The 19778-nt window shown below is 30.9% G+C and overlaps 1 protein-coding gene and 1 long non-coding RNA gene across 14 annotated transcripts in view; both read left to right on the plus strand.

Moving 5' to 3' along the window:
• LOC141450870 (uncharacterized) overlaps window positions 1-13066 on the plus strand; it is a 250752-nt gene extending 237686 nt beyond the window's left edge. For 10 of the 13 annotated variants that reach the window (XM_074121725.1, XM_074121732.1, XM_074121729.1 and 7 more), the window contains 6 exons: window positions 6031-6116; window positions 6833-7040; window positions 8035-8145; window positions 9157-9366; window positions 9531-9641; window positions 11037-13066. In XM_074121725.1, coding sequence (XP_073977826.1) covers window positions 6031-6116; window positions 6833-7040; window positions 8035-8145; window positions 9157-9366; window positions 9531-9641; window positions 11037-11224 — 914 coding nt within the window. In that variant the 3' untranslated portion in view covers window positions 11225-13066. Of the gene's footprint in view, window positions 1-6030; window positions 6117-6832; window positions 7041-8034; window positions 8146-9156; window positions 9367-9530; window positions 9653-11036 lie in introns of all 13 variants that reach the window. The other 3 variants (XM_074121733.1, XM_074121736.1, XM_074121737.1) reach the window with 3 other exon arrangements.
• LOC141450889 (uncharacterized) overlaps window positions 1-19778 on the plus strand; it is a 500259-nt gene that overhangs the window by 477369 nt on the left and 3112 nt on the right. The window lies entirely within an intron of this gene.

The raw sequence follows: 19778 nt of genomic DNA on the forward strand, positions 1-19778 counted from the left end.
TTAACACACTGCAGGGAAATATCGGAAAGGGTTTTCGGGTTTATATGGAACGCTTTGTATGGACCAATTCAATGCAATCTCTGGCGAACAGTCAGCCTTTTTGGATAGGCTTGAATGGTCAATTAATGTACTCTCACTCACTTTCAATTGTTTATTTACTCATTTTGTACACACGCACAAACTCGATCGTCGTAATCTAACTTCGCTAAAGTCGCCCATTCATTTTCATGTATATTGTATATTTGAACTGAAAAAACAAGACACACACAAATAGTTGCATCTACAATTCATATATAATATTTATTGAATTAATTTAAGAATAATATATTTTGAAAAATACGTCATATTTAAAATTTAAAAAGTTAATTATTAATAATGCAGGTTGTCTATATTTAGATTACTCAGACAGTAGACTGGCCATACTCTACGAAGTGTTGTCGTGCTTAATTTGGAAAAAAAATCCAATTTGCAACTTGAAAAATGACTGTTTTGCTGAGTTAACTACCACTTTAGTCAACTTTAAATTCTCTTAAAATGTGAAATGGCATTTTCAAAACAAAAAACCTAATTAAAGCTGTCCGGTAGGACAGTTGTATAAGGGTTGATCGTCAAAAAACGGCACAAAAAAGCGTAACGTTGAAAAACACCCAACTTTGACATTTTTTTTTCCTATTTTTCTATAAAAGATAAAATTCCCAAATTTTCTTTAAAATATAGGGCAAATCTTCGTTTTTGTGCAACTACGTAGATAAAAGAGATTTCGAGTAAAAAGTTGCCAATAATATGAGCAAAAACGGCATTTTCAAAAAATGTTCTTGTTCTTCTTGTTACCTTTTTATTTTAAACAACGTATTGCCTAAACTCGTGAACCGATTTTCATGAATGAGGGCTCATTTGATTCGGAATTTCATGTAGATGTACCTTTTGGGGGGTCTTGACGTTGCACATCGATTAGGAGAGGAGTTAGCCCCATGTATGTTAGGCCGCCTCCAAAATTATTAAAATTACTAATTACTCTGGAAATTTTAGCCCTATTGTTATGAAATTTGGCGGATTGTAAGGGTTAAGACTCCCGTAAGTAACATTAAAGTGACGTTCTGCTCTTACTCCTACTAAGGAGAAGTGTTGCATTCATTTCACTTTATCGACGCGCCAACCGATTTTTGTAAATCGTTCTGCCACTATCCCTTGTACTAATCGCAGATTGAATAATAAAAACATGCGAATGAAGTGATAGAATGATTGTTGGCCATTAGTGTTATGTAAGTTGAATTCTCAAAGGGCTTTCTTCTTTATTGCCATATTTAATCCGGCCCTTTACAATACCGCCCTTTTCCATTCACTTTTATAGACTCAAACTCTATAATATTCTACAGAGACTAGCCATATGTCCCTGGCACTGTAAATTGTGATTTATTTTTAGCTATATGTTCCCGAATTCATTACTTTGTACAACTGGATATTATCAGAAGATGTTTATAAATATTTTTTACAAAGGGCTGTGCAAAAAAACGTTAATTTTTGTTTATTGATTTACGAGGTATAATTAATTAATCGCCTAATTTGTTTTTAATTGTACTACTAGATAGACAAATACTGTGATTATCAGTCGATGACTTCGAAGATTGCAACAGTAATGGAATTTGTTTACTTGAAGGCTTAGAGCTACTTCAAATGATAACTAATTAAATACCAAAATAGTAGATTAACTTTTTTAATATCTCTTACTCTGCTAAAAATGAAACTTAATCAATAATCTAACGGAAGAGGATTTATTTTAAATACTTGGCTCTCACTTCCGCATTATTCTCTCTGGAGAACAAGTCTGGGCACCAATGATCTTATAAGCTGAAATGCATTAGATTAAAATAACTTTTTTGCCATAATAAGTTGGGAAACCTAACACTAATACAACTAAGTATTGTACCCAAGTGAAAACGAATATTTATTCTATTTTTGCAAAGGAAACCAAACAGAAATATCGCCAACAATTATTTGATATCAATGGTGATGAGGTTACCGATCAACTGACCATGAATGGAGCATATACTCCATATATTGGTCCAGAACCTGCCCTGATAAAAGGGTATTTTATCGTCTGACGACACTCTCAGGCATTGGCATTGCACAGAGGCTACCGTAGCCTGCATGAAATTAAACAGGTACCAGATTATTCTGGAGACTGATTAGCTTCTTTAATTGGGTAGGGCGTGTTTAGAATTTTAATAATACATCTAAGTTAAGGTAATATTTCCCTACCTTTTATTCTCTGTCGTTTAAAGGAAGAATGATCTAAAGGCTAAGACGATCTTGGTTAGTTGAATCCCATGTATAATGTTGAAATTTATCTTTTAATCTTTAGTGCTGCGGTAAATTTCAAATAATTTTTATATATTTTGTTTCTTTGCCTGAAGATAAACATCGGTGTAGTTCAAAACGTTTCTAATATTAGATAAACAAGGACTAAAAGAGAATTCAAAACCTGTAATGTTATTTTTTGTGCTGTTTGGTTGGGATGGACTTAGTTTTTTTTCTTTTTGGTTGTTAATAGGTGGCTCAGTAATAACAGTGATGGAAAAAATGAAAATTATCTGATTTAATTCCTGTGAAATAGATATCGTGGACTAAAATTTTACAGCTTTTTTGTATTATAGAACCTGTCTCATTCTTCGACCATTTAAAGTAGTGAAGAAAAAGTCAAAATTAAAAAAATAAATAGATGGAGTGATCTTTCGGATCTTCGCGATCTTGCCTACCAGCAGAGAAGGTATAAGAAATGAAAAGAAATCCTAAAATATTTTTTACAGAACAACTTCTATTTCAATTCGATCAGAAAGATGTATCACCGAGGGAAAAAATGAGAGCTTAGACATAAAATTTTTAAGTGGGCCCACTGGAAAAGATAACCTCAGATTGTTGGGGATGTTGTTCCATTATTTTTATTATTGGGCAGAATGGAAGGAAGTAATATAAATTAAGAGATGAAGTAATGAATGGTTGTAGTTTAGGGCGGCTTGTGAGAGGCGGTAGGTTCCGTTTACTTGGCCATCAGGGCCGGTAGGAGTGCTCGGCTATGCCAGCCCAATAAAGAGGAAAGCCAACCTCTTGGCAATATTACAACAATCCCCAGAGATTTATACCTTCCCACTTCATAATGCCCCTGTTCTTGCTCTCCTTAATATTATCCTTGAAGGGTGCTCTTGGCCAGCATCCCTCTGATACATTATATATATATATCACCCTTGCACACTGTACACTGGTAAAGCTGGCTACATTCAACTCTACACTCTGTTTTCAATAACTATTATTATTAACCACGATGACATTCTTTAAACAATAAAATTCTTTAAAAAAAGCCCTTACCAGTCATTCTCTAAGCCACTGAATTTTGTTTTTAGATGTTAATTTAATAGTTAAAGTAAAGAGTAAAGTAATGCCTACTTTTTAGGTTTTACATCTAATTATCAAATTAAGTATCGTAGTCGTAGCGACCGCCATCGTACTTTACTTTAAAATGTCTATATCAACTATTAAATAAAATCCAAGACCTAGAATACAATCGATCCCAAGGCCAGATTACATCTTTTAAATAAATCAAACATTGAACGTTGCGCAGTGATTTACGTCGATGAACCACATTATATATAGCAACTAGTTGGCTTGCTTTACGATTGTATATTCCTTTGCAGTAAACGCTCCAAACCTCTTGAAGGTAGCATGGAAACAATCCCGAGTTTGGCAGACTGGGTGATACATTATACTTTTATCTTGTAACGCCGAATATCAGACATTTGTTGGCAATTCTCATCGTATTCTCATTCGGGGTTTAGTACTGCAATTAATTAACTTTGTAGGACTTGATAGATGGTAGAGCAACCTGCTTGTTTAGGAAAAACTCCGGATAATTTTAGCAGGTCAAATTTGGTAGCAACTATTTCTGACAAAGATGGTATTACTGGACTTTTCTATATGTACGAGGGTCGTTTGAAAAGTCCGTGCAAAAATAAAAACTACTTAATTTTTTGGGGTAAACCTTTTTTATTTTTCAACATAGTCTCCTTTTAGGCGTATACACTTCGTCCAACGCTGCTCTAGTTTGTTGATCCCTTCCGAATAATAGGATTTGTCCAAGTCTGAAAAATAGCCATTCGTTTCTGCAATCACCTCCTCGTTTGAATAAAATCTTTTTCCCGCCAGCCATTTCTTCATATTGGGGAACAAATAGTAGTCCGAGGGAGCCAAGTCTTGAGAATAGGGGGGATGTGAAACGAGTTGGAACCCTATTTCCATTAATTTTGCGACCACAACTGCTGAGGTGTGAGCTGGTGCGTTGTCGTGATGGAAAAGGACTTTTTTGTGGGCCAATCGTGGGCGTTTTTCTTGCAGCTCGGTTTTCAAACGGTCCAATAACGATGAATAATATGCACCTGTAATAGTTTTACCCTTTTTCAGATAGTCGATGAGGATTATTCCTTGCGAATCCCAAAAGACAGTCGCCATAATCTTTCCGGCCGAAGGAACGGTCTTCGCCTTTTTTTGGCGCAGATTCCCCCTTGGTAACCCATTGATTAGATTGTTCTTTGGTCTCAGGAGTGTAGTGATGTATCCATGTTTCATCCACAGTGACGAAACGACGCTTAAAGTCCTGCGGATTCTTCTGGAACTGCTGCAAACCGTCCTTGCAACACTTCACACGATTTCGTTTTTGGTCAAGCGTGAGCAATCGCGGCACCCATCTTGCGGATAGCTTTGTCATGTCCAAATGTTGATGCAAAATATTATGTACCCGTTCATTCGAGATGCCCACAGCACTAGCAATCTCACGCACCTTCACTCTTCTGTCATCCATCACCATATCATGGATTTTATCAATGATTTCTGGAGTAGTAACCTCAACAGGGCGTCCAGAACGTTCAGCGTCACTTGTGCCCATATGGCCACTCCGAAAATTTTGAAACCACTTATAAACTGTTCTAATCGAAGGTGCAGAGTCACCATAATGTTTATCAAGCTTCTCTTTAGTCTCCTGAGGCGTTTTGCCTTTCATAAAGTAGTGTTTAATCAACACACGAAATTCTCTTTCGTCCATTTTTTGAAAATCACTCGACTTCCTCGATTCAAACGAATGCCAAACACAAAGAAATAGACCGATCTGGCTGAAACTTGGTGTGTGTTCTTCCAAGAGATGCTACTAACTAAACATAACCTCGATACGCGCCAGTAGTGCTATCTCTCTGACTTTGCACGGACTTTTCAAACGACCCTCGTATATCGTGGCTACGAATTAGCACCGTACACCATTCTTTTCTTCCATTCTTTCGTCTTGGGGCCTACCCAGAATACAGAGTAAAGCTTGAAGTAATTACTTAATTTTTGATGACTATCAGTTACTTATTTCTTAAAGTGAAAAGACTATCAATTTTTCCTTATGCTTAAAGTATTCATGTTACAGAAAGGATTTTTTTTTTAAACTCAGTAAGAGGTAGTGTTGTGTGCTTGATAATTTTTTTCTTTATTTTTATTTTTTCTAAATAAAAAAATATATTTATTCATTAAACTAACCCTTCCTCTAAAAAATTTAGGTAAGCACTTATGTATAAACTACATAATAAAATCCAATCAAGAAGGCAATGGTAAACCTAATAGTAACCCCAACTGAATAACCTCCACATGGAGCGCGTAACCTCCATTACTTATCAGAACCCACAGTGATATAAAACGCAGTAAGATATGTTAATAAACACTACACGTCCAGTAAAAATGAGTTCAAAATATTTTCAATTAATGACTAAAAAGTGTAATCCATTGGATCGAGTGAAATAATTTGTTAATGAACTTAGCAACATTTTTTGTTGGTTTATGAGGTGATTTGTTGAATTTAAAAGATATTGCAGTTCTCGTGCTGTTGCATCTCTCTTTCACGGGAAACTTGTTGTGTTACAGCCCTTTACCGTTTGTTATAAGTTAATTGGTCATTTCAGGTAATTTTAATGAAACCGGCTAAGTATTTGGTTTCTTTTTTTTTTATAGACGAAAACCGAGATCTAAATGGTCATGCTGAGGATGAAATTAAGCGACAAAGAACTCAGTACAATGGAGACCAACTTTATTCCAATGTAAGTATTTTACTTTTATATCCTTTACTTCATACAAAGTATCGTAAAGGTGAATAATTTTTGCTTTGAAATACACACTAAGACTATAATTTGTCGATGATATCAATATGAAAAGCCGAAATAAATCTCAAGTAGTTTATTATGTTACATTAATACCTTCTACATTGAGAAATATTTCGAACCAAGATAGGGTTCATCATCAACCTGAAAAATTGAATTAAAATACTATCATGTGATGTGCTATTGCAACCTTAATAATTCGTATACACACATAACTTGGATATTAATTTAACTTTCAGGTTACAATGAACTTTGCTTGTATTAAAGAGTTCTATCAATTCTGATGATATTATTATTGATGCAGTGTGCTATCCAAGACTGTATTTTTGTAACTGATTTCTATTTTTTTTTATTTATTTATCTACTTTTTAACCCTATTATTTTTGTATTTAGTTTTACAATAGCTTAATTGATTTCTATTCTTAAAAAGTTTTTACTAAATGTACAACATGCAGGAACATTAAATTATGTTTAAAAAATATCAAGTGTAGATTAAAATGGCCACCAATCTTCCTGTTTAATTCACTTCAGAACGTTTAAATCTAGTTACACATCTATTTGGAAGTTTGCTTCTACTTTTGGAAAAATACAAAGATATCATCAGCTATTTTATATTTTTCAATTCATCTAAATTTACTGATTACCCTCATTTACAGCTGTGGGCCGGCAGTAAATGGAATATGAAAGAAGAACATAAATTATTTTCCGATCTGGGCACTGGTGGAAGTGGTGGATCTCCATATTATGACTCTTCTTCAGGATTTCCAGCTACATCCACTACCACAGATATTTACGATACAATTAGTACAATGAGTCAAGCCCAGAGCACGCATATCTACAACCCTCCAATTGGTACTTCAATAGGTGAGTACAATAAAAATAATTGCCAAGTTATTTCTTACGTTTTTATAAATACACCTTTGGCATGTTATTGTATCCTAAAAGTTCAAACTTGAATGCACTTGAAAAACAGATTTTTATTTTGGTTTTTGTAGGAAGTGAAGTGAAATGTAATTACCCGTTTTAAGTTTACGTTTTAACTGATAAAATTCTTTATCAGCCTTATTTTAGCAAACATTTTTCAAATCCTTTTTGTCTTGTTGAAATCAATTGGCAATTTCTATTTAATGTACTAAACGAAGAAAAATATTGCATGTTTGATGATTCATAGATACAATGTAAATAATCCTCAATATGAAGGCATTTTCAATTTTTAGCAATTTCCATTAATCCTTGTTTGCAAGTTATAGTTTCAGTTATTCAGAATCTAATTATGATTTGCACAGTACCCACTCCCTCCAGAATAAATACTAAATTTTCCTCATCATTTTGGGGGGAAAAAAATGCATGTCCCTCACTCTTGTCTGAGGAGAAATATACATATGTTCGTTTAAGTTAAACGCCAACATCCCTGTAGTAGCATAGCTCCTTACGCTGGTCTACTTCTCTCTTAGAGGATTGCAATAGGAGAAAGTTATTCGAATATTGCTTCAGTAGTTTTATTATGAGTAAATCTATTAAGTCGAACAGCCGATTGCTTGGATTCATAAGCTGGAGAGGTTACTAATTTTTCTACAGTAACCTTCTCGAGCCTTAAAACCTTTTTTAATTATAGAATTATTACTTTCTGTTTTTTATTTGTTTCTATTGATTTAGATTTTTACCATATTATCGTTTCCAGAAAGTACCCTACTACCAAATGATGAACTACTACAGATATTGCTGAGAAAGTTAGATCAGTTTATTAGCAAAGCTTTTTTATTTAATATTTTTTTTGCATTTGAGTCTTCTTTATTTTAATTTTTGTTTGCTTGCTAGTTAAAAATTTGTGTTAGAATTATATTATGTTACTTCTTAGTTGGAGGTGTGAATCCTTTAACTCCTATCGGCATGCAAGAAATTCATAAATTAGGAACTACAACAGTGTTAGACCCAGGTTCACTCTCACCCGTCCAGTATCAGCATACAGGTAAGTAAATATCTCGAAGAATAGTAATTGGTGAATATGAACATAAACCCAGTACTATATTTTAATTAATAATTTAATTCTGAGATGTTTCTTAAGATGTTAGAAAAGCTGCTAAAATATGTATCTTTTTTAATAAAGACAGTAAGAAATAGCTATCTCGGCAAATATAATCATTAATTATTGTTCACAATAATTGTTGGCTATAGATAGCAATCGTTTGTTTTTCTCCTCCATATTAACTAGAATAGTTTATAAATGAATGAAACGATAGTTTTGCTTTACCGTGGAAAGGGCAATAGTCAGAAGGATTCCTCCAGAAAATCAAATTTTAAGCTTCTTACCCTTATTGAAAGTTAAAAAAAAAATTATATTAAACACTTTTGCTATAGATGTGAAAAGTTTCCTAAAGCAAGAAAGTCTAAAGCAGAATATAATTGGCTATACGACAGCAGCTTAACTTGCTTCAAGCTTAATATTCTTAGGTCGATGGTTTTTCAGAATTCTTTTTTATCGCGCTTACTTAGTCTTTAAATTGGCAAAATATATATATTGAAGTAATTACTAATTACTAATATATATTAGTATGTGTTGAAGAGGAGGAGAGATTACGAACCAATCTTTAAAACTTTTTGGATTTTTAATCTCTTTGGACCTTTTGTGCAACATTATTCATTACTTAACACGTAAAAAATTTACTTGATCTTTCTTTCATCCAATTAGAGATAGTCAGTTTTTATAAACCAGACATGTAGTGTACTGTCAATTTAATGTAAAATGTTTTCCACTGATTAAAAACTCAAAAAACAGGAATAGAGTAGCTTGTATTTCAAAAAGTAAGAGGCTCTAAATTTATTTTATTTTCATCCACTGTCCATTTTATCGTTTCTTTATGTGGTTAACAATTTTAAAATTTTTTTTTAAACATGGATTTCGAGTTTTTTACGCAGAAGCTTTATTATTTTTCTTTATTTTGCATGTTTTTTTTTTTTTTGCTAATTTTATTTTGCTAAGCGTGCAATAATGCATGGTGTGTAGAAGCGTACAACGGTAGCGGAGGCACAACCGGACCTGGAAGTGGTACAAGCGAGGTGGGTTCTCCAGGTTTACCATTGTCTTTACCGGCAGATCCAGCGCCAAGTCCTAACAATAATCCGCACGATCCTTCTGCATTAACTGTACTACAAGCACCATATTCAGCAGCTACCTATTATTCGCCAACAGGTAAGTTGATAAAACAAGCTCATATCCACATTATTTAGGTAATCTGAACTTTTTCTAAAAATGTATGGTCACCTGCTGCCAGATTGGCATTACGATGTATTTTTTTTTTTGCAAGATATTTGTAATTGGAATTATTGATTTCATGTTGGTTTAATTTTGTTTAGGAACAGGCGGTGGAGTATCAGACTACACGTACAGTTCGCCATATACACAGTACACATCCGCCGCGCCATACAGTGGATACAATTATCCGACTGGCCCTGGAGGTCTTCTTAGTAAGTAAACAGTGAGTATGCTTGGCCCCTAACCAACCCTTAGCAGACTCTCAAAACAGCTCTTTGGCTAGATTCGCTTTACTCCTTATGTTATAAAAAATAATTCTTTAATTAAAACAAAAGAAAAATCCAGTCTTCTAAGGACATTTCTTACAAACTGCCAGAGGTAAATGTAAAATTATAGGGACCTTGAATAAGTTCTCGCAGTTTTTTGATTTTGAAAATAAATGCTTTGTTTTTAACATTTTTAAGAAACATTTTATTGAAAATATTTTCCAACGTTAGCCACTACTTTTTCCCATCTTTTTGGCTGCATTTGAGCTCCACGTCGGAAAAACACACTTCTTTTGAGGAAACCCAAGAGGCGACCCCATTTCTTAGCATCTTCATAAGAATGGAAGTGCTGCTCAGCCAGGCCAATGTGCCATCGAGCGGAACTAGTGGTAATCAGAAGTGGCATTGTCAGGTGAATAAGGCGGCTGGAGTAGGACTTTCCATTTAAGTGTTTCCAAATAGGTTTTCACCGGTTGTGCAACTTATGGCCGAGCGTTGTCGTGTAGCAAAATCACTTTGTCGTGTCTCTGCTCCGCTTATAATGGCCGCTTTTCTTTCAATGCTCGGCTCAAACGCATCAATCGTAACCGATAGCGAACTCTCGTGATGGTTTCCTTCGGTTTTAGCAGTTCGTAATCAATTACGCCCAGTATGATCCCACCAAATGCAGAGCAGAATCTTCGAATTAATCCCCCAGTATGGTAGCTTATCAAGAATAGCTACCATTGAGATAGATAACAGAGGATTGTCTTTTTGTAGAGTCCATAATAGCTCTAGATCTAGTTGGATTTAGATATCCACAGAGTTGATAAGCTATAAAGGATATGTGCCTCTCTTCTAACCAATTAGAAACCGATTAGTCCCGAAGTTGGCTTCAGTTTTTGTGGGACACAATCACTGACATATCAATCCCAAAATTTCGTCATAAGCTTGTTCAGTCTTCTTTACGCTAATCTTTCCTTTATCTGTTCTTTTAAAGTTCATTTTTTCTTATATCTCTAGTACCATTTTCTCCGTTCTAGTCTTTTGAATATATCGTCGCCTTCGTTTTTTATTAATAATGAATATCTATCTTAACACTATCGAAGGCTTATGCTAAGTAATTAGTTTCCGTTTTATTTTATTGTGTATATTGTATTATTTATTATCTTTTGATTGAATCATATTTCAAAATCATCTGCTTGCGAATCCTTTTTCAATAATAAAAAGCTTTCTAATGTTCTATATTCTTCAATAAGAAAGTCTTTTGAAATCTGGATTACACGAGCCCCTATTTTATAAATATTGCTTTTCAATTTAAAAATATATACATGTATTGTTTTTTTTAATTTCAATATCTAGATTCCTGCTACTATTATGGTAACAATGGTCAAAGTGAAAGTGACACTCCAGTGTTTACAAGAGATATCTGCCCAGAAGAGGCTAGATCTCCGTTAGCAGCAACCAGAGCTAATTCTGGCGCCAGTGCATCCTCACCAATTGGCACTTCATCATGTATGAAAATCGAAGCAACAATGATAAATCAATAGATTTTTATTTATTTTAGGAAGTTAACAAAATTAATTTTTTGTTTCTTTTCTGTGGTGCAATAAGAATGACTCTGAACAGTTTCTGGAATAGTTTTTTTTTTATTAGTGAAATTAGTTGTCACCTTTATTTAAGTTGTTTCTTTTGTGAACGTTTTTTAATAAAGTGGGTTTTCAAAGAAATAAAGGTGTGGAGCAAACATTTTTGTAAAATTAATAGATAAAACATTCGAGGAAATTCTCAATTTTTAGTATATTTATTAATGAAAATAATCATTTTGCATATCATTAAATAATTTAATGAAATTAACTGTTTAAGAGGCAAAAAACCAAAGGATATATATTTTTTTCTTCTCCTTTAAAAAAAGGAGAAGCCGTATGTTATGTTTTTTTGTGCAACGAAATAAAACGAGAATTATCGAAAATCATAATAATAGGCAAGACTATTAAAAAAATAAAAAGTGAGGGATCTCAAAGTAAGTAAATAATGAAAATACATTATATATATTATAGATGTTATATACCAAAGATGAGGGAATTGTAAATTGTAATATTAGTGGAAGCTGTGTGTAAGAATTAATTTATAATAAAATTATACGATTGCAAAAGTAAAAATTAATAATATAAAAATACCAAGGGTTTTTTTTCCATTATTATTTGCAAAGTCATAATTTATAAATTGAGCTCATTTCTTTGTACTAAAATTTCAGGTACTTAGGTAAGGCTTGGGAAAAAAATTAATAATCAATCATGACTGCAGTGTATAATTAAAAAAAAAATAATAATAATATATATATAAATATGAAATAAATTGTAAAAGAACCAATATGTATACTATAAATATGTCAAAATAAATAAAAATTGTAAAAACTTATTTAGTTAAGCAAAATAAATTAAAAAAGAAAAAATTACCAAAGATAAATTCTCATATTTTGTTTTGGGTTCTTTTTTTTAAATGAACTATTAAAAAAAAAATAATTAGATTATTAAATAACTGTTTATTATTATGGAAATAATACATAATAATGTGTGTTCATATTTGCTAGTTTTTGGTTCCATTAATTTTTTACACTTTGTAGCACCATATAAAAAAAAAAAGAAAAAAAACTTAAAAAGGAAAACGAAATTGTACAGTTTTTATTTTATTTTCTATTCTTTTTTCTTAACTTTTTTTTTAATTTTAAAGAAGAAAAGGCTTCATTTTAGAGCCGTATTTTGCACTGCGCACACCAGGCACAGCACAATTTATTAACTTTTAGAATTTAATAGATTTTAGTAAATTGTATTATTTTATACGTCTTGATTTTTTTTTTTCCTTTTTTTTATACTTATAATTTTTTTCCCTGTTGAAAAATACAAATATCAAGTAATTATTTTTGCAATGAATTTTAAATATATTAAAAATTCTTAATACAATTGGAGTTTACTTGTCGACAAGACATACATACATGTGTAAATGGTTTTAATATCAACAAAAATAAAATTGACATCTACATTATTAGCGTGCAATTCGGTTTCCACGCCGACTTTTATTACAGTACTAGTCATCTGTATTAAACAAAATAAAATTATAAAAATTTCTTCATAGTAATTCCATAAAATTATACTTTTTTTCTCTCTCTTTTAAAATAATTCATATAAATGCAGATTTATTTTATTTTTTATGATTTCCGCTCTTTCCTACCAAAGATTTCAATGCTTGAAAAAAAAAAATCTGTGAAAAGTTTCCTACATTTATTATTTGGATATTGTACAATAAATAATTCAAATGAATGTCTTAAATTTTTTGGGACATTTTTTAAATGTAATAAACTTATTTGTAGAATAAAAAAAAATCAACAATTATTTTCCTTGTCTATAGACTATTCTATTGAAAACGAACCCTATTTTTTTTCAAACTATTAAGCTAAATCATAATCGAGTACCATCTGGAAAGTTGATCCTAAACAAAGTATCCATTTTCGTACTTCATCTTTACTTTCTGCAAACGGAAATGGGTAAAGAGAGCATAAAAGTGAAGTACCTTTGTTTTTGCAACTGTACAGAAAAAAATGTGATTTTACAATATATCCAAGGAGTACTAGTTGAAAAATCTGTTGTCAACATTGCTGGTAAGAAGCTTAAATAAGGAATGGTATGAAAATAATACTTAATATATCTGGTATGAACACCCACCCATCCAATTTCTTATTAAAATAATTGGAATAAATGAATCTTCCTTCACGATTGCAGATGTGGTAAATAATTAGGTAGGTATTTATTTTCAATAAATGATATCTAAAATATGCTTAACAGACCAAAAACACAAAAAAGAGCATTACAGTGCTATCTATAGGCGGAAGTGTAAACTAATTTTTCATAGTAGTTTAATCAAGTGCCGCTAGAGCAAATGGGCATGTATTTGAAAAATGATTGCAGTTCATTTTTTTTCCTTTTTTAATCTAATTAAAATATACTGTTTTTTGGTGACTATAAAAATGAATTAAATGTGAATGAATTTATAATTAAATTAATATAATAAAGTCCAATTTTGAAATGAATAGCTTTATATTCAGAGGTACGAAAAATTTAAAATCAACCGTACTTTTTTTCTCCTACAGTATCCCTAGAAGAGAACCAACCGTTTATTCCGTTTGTCTAGGGAAGAATAAATATTTGATTTATATAAAAATGCAAAAGTACGAAAAATAATATATGTAAATTACATACACATAAAAAAAAGCTATTAGTAAAAAATTAATTAATTGTAAAAGCCATCAGTATTAAATGTAATTATTTTAATTTAAATTTTTATTATATCATATTCACTTATTTCTTTTTATTCTTTTGTTGATTGTGAATAACAAATAAATAAAAATTATTAACCTATTTTCTTACAGCAATATTCCCTGTATTAATATATCTGAGTCAATGTTAATATTAAAGATTATAAAATTATAATAGTATCAACCGTATTTGCAGATACATTTATATCATAATAAATTTTAGGACTAGCTGTTTCCAATATATTCTCTGTGGTTAGGATGCTGATTTAAAATTTCAAAAAATTGCTAAACAAAATCCGCTCTTAAATTGTATGCAAAGTTGCAACATTTGACTATTAATTTTTTTCTGTTGGAAAATGTCTTATAGTCAGATATTACAATATTAGGAAATAATACGAAATTATTTGTTTCTTATTTTATTGTTTTATTTGATCATTTATAGAGAAGATGTTTTTACATATTTCCTTTTATATGTCCTAATTTAAAATATATGCAAGATAGTTCCATATAAATCTAGAGAGAGTCACCAGCATGGTTAAATGTAAGTGTAAAACAGTCCGACATAGGTCTAGAGGACTCACCATCGTGGTTAAATGTAAGTGGAAACTGGTCCTATTTAGGGCTTGAGAGTCATCAGCATGATTAAATGTGAGTGTAAGATAAACCTACATCAAGAGAGTCATCAGCATGGTTAAATAAAAGTCTAAGGTAGACAAATATAGGTCTTGAGATTCACCAGCATGGTTTAATGTGAATGTAAAGTGGTCCTATATAAGTCTTAGTCGCCAAAATGGGTAAATCTGAGTGCGAGACTGACCTATATATGAGTCTAGTGAGTCGCCAAAAGTTAGCTGTATAACTGGTATAAATTTCAATTTTTTAGTGATAAGAGGTTAATGAGATATAGAAGGTTGAATTTTGATAGTTTTCAAATCCGTTCAAATGTCAAACCTTTGTATCTCTCTTTGTATTTCAATGGATATAGATTTCGTAGATGTTAATGTCTAGAACATTTGAAAGGGAGTTTGCCCCACTTATGTAAGGCCCCTTTAAAACTATTATCAATAATCATCTCCCGATTTTTATTAAATTTGGCAGGAAGAAGTGCTTTGCTGCGTGACATTAAAGTGTTATCCTACTTTTGCAGCAGTTAAAAGGTAGTATTGAAATCGTGCGGATTTGAATATCTTTTTGCTCTTTTTTAAAGAAGTATTGTAATCGCAGTTAAATTTTGCAATTTACGTACAAAATACCTTCCTGTTTTGTTCGAGTTTGTTTCAACCACGTTCCGTTAGTATATAACAGATTTACGTGTTATTGATTAGTCCATCGTATATGATAATTTGAACCCTAATATTTTATTTATTTATTTTAATATTTTAAAAAAAAGTAAGTTGATAGCGTAATGATTCAAATTTATTGAAACAAAAAGTTTAGTTCAAAAGAAAAAATCCTACGTTTATAATATTATTAGTGTGAATGAATTTCAAATTATTTCCTGATGTTTTATTGATATTTATTGATGTACTATTGAGCCAGTCTATTATTACCTTCAATGTATTTTCATATTAGCATAAAGTAATTGCAGAAGATTGAAGTCTTACAGTTGATTGATGGATACAATGGATTAGAATGGCTGAGGAACAACGTTAGATTTGTTGACAACCTTTTACTCCGCATCTTCAACTTCTTATAAAAATCGTTAGTTTTTATTGATTTACTTATGGAAATAATTTAGTCATGTTAGTTGTAAATAGTGAAATATCAGTACATCTTATGGAGATTTATTAAGAATTTCCCTCGTTTGTTTTACCAACATTATTGTCCCATAATTATTAAAATAGTTTCATAAAATTGATTGGTTCTATTATATATAGCTTGTGAAGAGAATAGAATTTATAAATATTTAATTTTGGTATTTGCCCTATTTAAATCTTTAAAACGAATAAATCAGAAATTGAAGTCATATTTAAATTAAAGAAATTGGGCAATCTTATAAAGGAATTCTATACATTCTGTTCTTACTTGGAATGAAAAAAAAGGAACTAATACGAACATGCCAATGCTATCTAGCGGCCTTAGCCTGAACTAGAAACATGTAATTGCATAGCAAGTAGTTCAAGTGATTACCGCTAGGTAGCATGAACATGTACTTTGAAACTATTATAATAAACCTCAAATTAACCTCCTCACCAAACAAGTGTCCGGTAAGGCAGTGGGGTAAAAAGAGCTTATTTGGTATTACTTAAATGATCACTTTAAAATGTTGCAACAGTAATAATTTGCATTATTTAATAAATGTTCTTCACCCACGTTGGTGTTTTAGATCGTCAGTATTTTAAAAAGAAGTTTTCCTCTAAAAAAATTTCCATGTTTAAAATTCACTGTTTACCTCATAATTTCATGGTTTTTTTAAATTTACGATAGTTTTAACTTGATGCTGCTGTAACTAAGTCAGTGAGAACATTCCATACCTTAGAAAACTGGTTGTATTATCTATTTGCATTAAGCGATAACTTCTTAGGAAATTAAAAAACTTGTTTTTGCATCATTACTGCGTTAAAGGACTTCTTGCAGGTAAGCAACATTTTTTGTGCATACATTTATTTTTAATTACGAGTTGATGTGATTAGAAGTGTTTATAAAATTGTCATGTTTCCAAGACAGTTGATAATTTTAAGTGTACGCATGTAATTATATTTTTGAAATTTTAAAAAGTTGATTTTAGTCTTCATTATTTTGTTTCATAAAAATGTTTCAACGGCAATAAGTACATAGGTAGATTTAGTTCGTAACATGTTAATAACCTAATAATAATTGTGTTCATGTATGTTTATGCAGCAGTCTTCCAGTGAAATTAGGAAACAGTTTCTCCTATTTCTAAAGGTTTTTATTTCTTGTGTTTCAAAATAGATCGACCTAATAAGTACAATCTAGCAGTAGCTTTAAAAACTCCTAAATCCAGGAGCATCATTATTCCTGTAAAGTTATATGAAAAGATCCTCTTTTTCCAATGGTTTATCTTTATTGTTTCTCGAAAAAGAATGACCTAGCGTATACAATCTAGCATTGCCCCTAGTATTAACTGCATAATACGGAAATATGAGTATTCTAGTGAAATCATGAATAATGTTCACCCTTTCTAATCGTTTTTACTTCATGTTTTTAAAATAAATCGACCTAACATAAAAATTTTACTAATTTCACATTCTTGAAATGATTTGATTGACATAGTCATCCATATTTTATTTAACAATATTTCTCAGTGAAAATGCCACATTTTAAATTTCGTTTCCCCTCCCCGCACACAATACATTTCTAAAATAGAACATCTATTCTCTAGGTTAGAGAGGTAAACTGGTGTCACAGTAAAATAAGTAGTATCCAACGTCGGGTCAAAGAGTACGCAGTTATTCTTAACTTCCAAAGACACTACCTAAGAGAGAATAATGAAGCTAATATTCTACAAAAATAAGGAAACTTTAAGTGCAAAATTGGTTGAAAAACAAGTAAGTTCTTAATCTTACATAAAATTGCATGTGCATGGCTGGAACACCTCCAAGTTCACTGGTTGTCTGTACTCAATATTTCTATGCAATATAAAGTATAAATGATAAATCCCTTTTAGCTCCTGCTTTTTTCTCTTCATTTTGCTCCCCTTCTTCTGCAGTCTTTAAGTTTAATTAGTTATTATTTCACAGAAAAATTAAGATGTTTACAACAATTTCCTCCCCTTAGGTATTTGATAAATTATCAGATTATGCCATTAAAATTATATATAAAAGAGATAATATGTTCGTTTGGTCTTGCTCAAGGGAAGTCATGTTTCCAAGACAGTTGATTGTAGATAGTTTATTACGATTATGTATTAGGGAATTATGAATTTCCTTGTAAATATTCACATTTCTCTCATTTAAAGGGGAGAGAATCTCCATAAAATTTAAACTTCATGAAGTTTAATAACGTTCTAGGATTATAGACCTTGGATTTTGCAAGGTTCGCACCAGTAGTTTTAAATTCTAACTTATTGAAAATTGATTTCTTTCTAAATATTTGTAAATTACAATGAAAACAATTGTATAAATAATAATTTATATAATTTCTATTTTTGTTCTCAGCGTTCTTTCGACATTCTAATAGTAATTCTGAACTAGTTCAATTCAAACAAATGGCTGGGTTGATGACATTTTATCCAGTGTAACATATAGTATTTTAACTCCATCAGCAACAGTAAGTACATGTTTTCAGCTTAGAGCATGTTGTTTCTCAGTTAAGATATTATGTCATATTATCTAAAGATAAATAATAAAGTATACAGCAATAGATTAGATACCTAGTAAGTGCAATAATTTGCCTAAATGCAAACTATCTAAAAGGTACATGAACTTAGATTTACGTTTTTTAAAAAAAAGTACATGTGCTTACACTTTTAATGATTCTCTATCATCTTAGGGCTTTCTAGTGATCAAATTGGTTTACTGAAGTGAATTATTAAGTCATAAACATTAGTGTTGTACAGATTGCACATTCAGAATATTTAATTATATAATTTGATTGGTCTTTTTTACTTCTTCAAAACTGAACTTTTTGCAACAATTAAGTTTAAGTATATTAATTAAAGTATAAAGTATAGTAATTAAAGTATCTCAAACAGGCAGATGGGGCGTTTTGTCTTCCGCTATTGTAACCCATTTTGAAGGATCCTTCTATACTTCCAGCATGTACCTTATTAATGAGGTAATTCTCATCCTTTCTATTTTGATAATAAACTAAACTAGATTCTCTAACTGTAGAACTGTACTTCAAGTATTCTTATCTATTATTTACTACGTTCAGAGTAATATTACATAAACTAAAACTTTTTTATATAAATTTTTATCTTTGTAGCTGAAAAAGTGTTAATTGTTTTGAAGGTAGGTTCTAATTTGATTGATATTCTGTTTTATTTTCCAATCTCAGAACTATTTTATTCTGTATAAAAAAAAAATTAGAATATTAGTAGCATGCTTGATGTTGTATTGTTCAATCAGAGTAATCTTTTTGATAAATTATAGGCATGTTTTTTAAAAATATATTTCATTTTCTTTGAAAGAAAGGGTTAGGTTCTTTAAAAAATGATTTAAAATTTCATATCAATGCTTTAGTTTTATTGCAGTCACATTTATTTAATTTCAGATAATTTGTTTGCTGTATTAAAAAAAATATATATATTTATTTATCTTATTTATTCTCCTTTCTATCTCAAAAAAAATGGAAAAGTTCAAAAACTTCGATAGCGAACAGACAACAGGATGAAAGAAATAATATCCAAAACCAAAAATAAAGTGTTAAGATGTTTTATTAACATGTTTGTACAGATTTATTGTTAAAAAGCGTTTAATTAAAAAATAATAATAATAATAATAAAAACATGAAAAAATGTTAGAATTAGCTGCGAGAGAGGAAGGAATAAAAAAGAAAACTTTTAAAACCGTTAAAAAAAACATTGGAAATAGTCTCTTAATTTCACTGTAATGTTGATGTTTCTGCATTTGATAGTTTATATTGAAGGCAATCCTAGATTGTATATGTTGGGTTGATCTGTTTTGAAAATTAAGAAGTGAAAACCATTTGAAAAAGTAAATGAAGAAAAATTAGTTTTAAAAATGGCCACAAGGTAGCAGCAGTTACTAGACCTGTCAACTATATTAACACATTTTAGTTTACATATATGCCACCAGGTAGCACTAAAACTATACACAACTGTCAAGATTTTTTCTTCAGTTAGACTTGAGTTTTCAGGGGGAGTAGTT

Source organism: Rhodnius prolixus, unplaced genomic scaffold (genome assembly GCF_049639745.1).
Source record: "Rhodnius prolixus isolate KJV_2025 unplaced genomic scaffold, Rpr scaffold_8, whole genome shotgun sequence".
NCBI lineage: Eukaryota > Metazoa > Arthropoda > Insecta > Hemiptera > Reduviidae > Rhodnius > Rhodnius prolixus.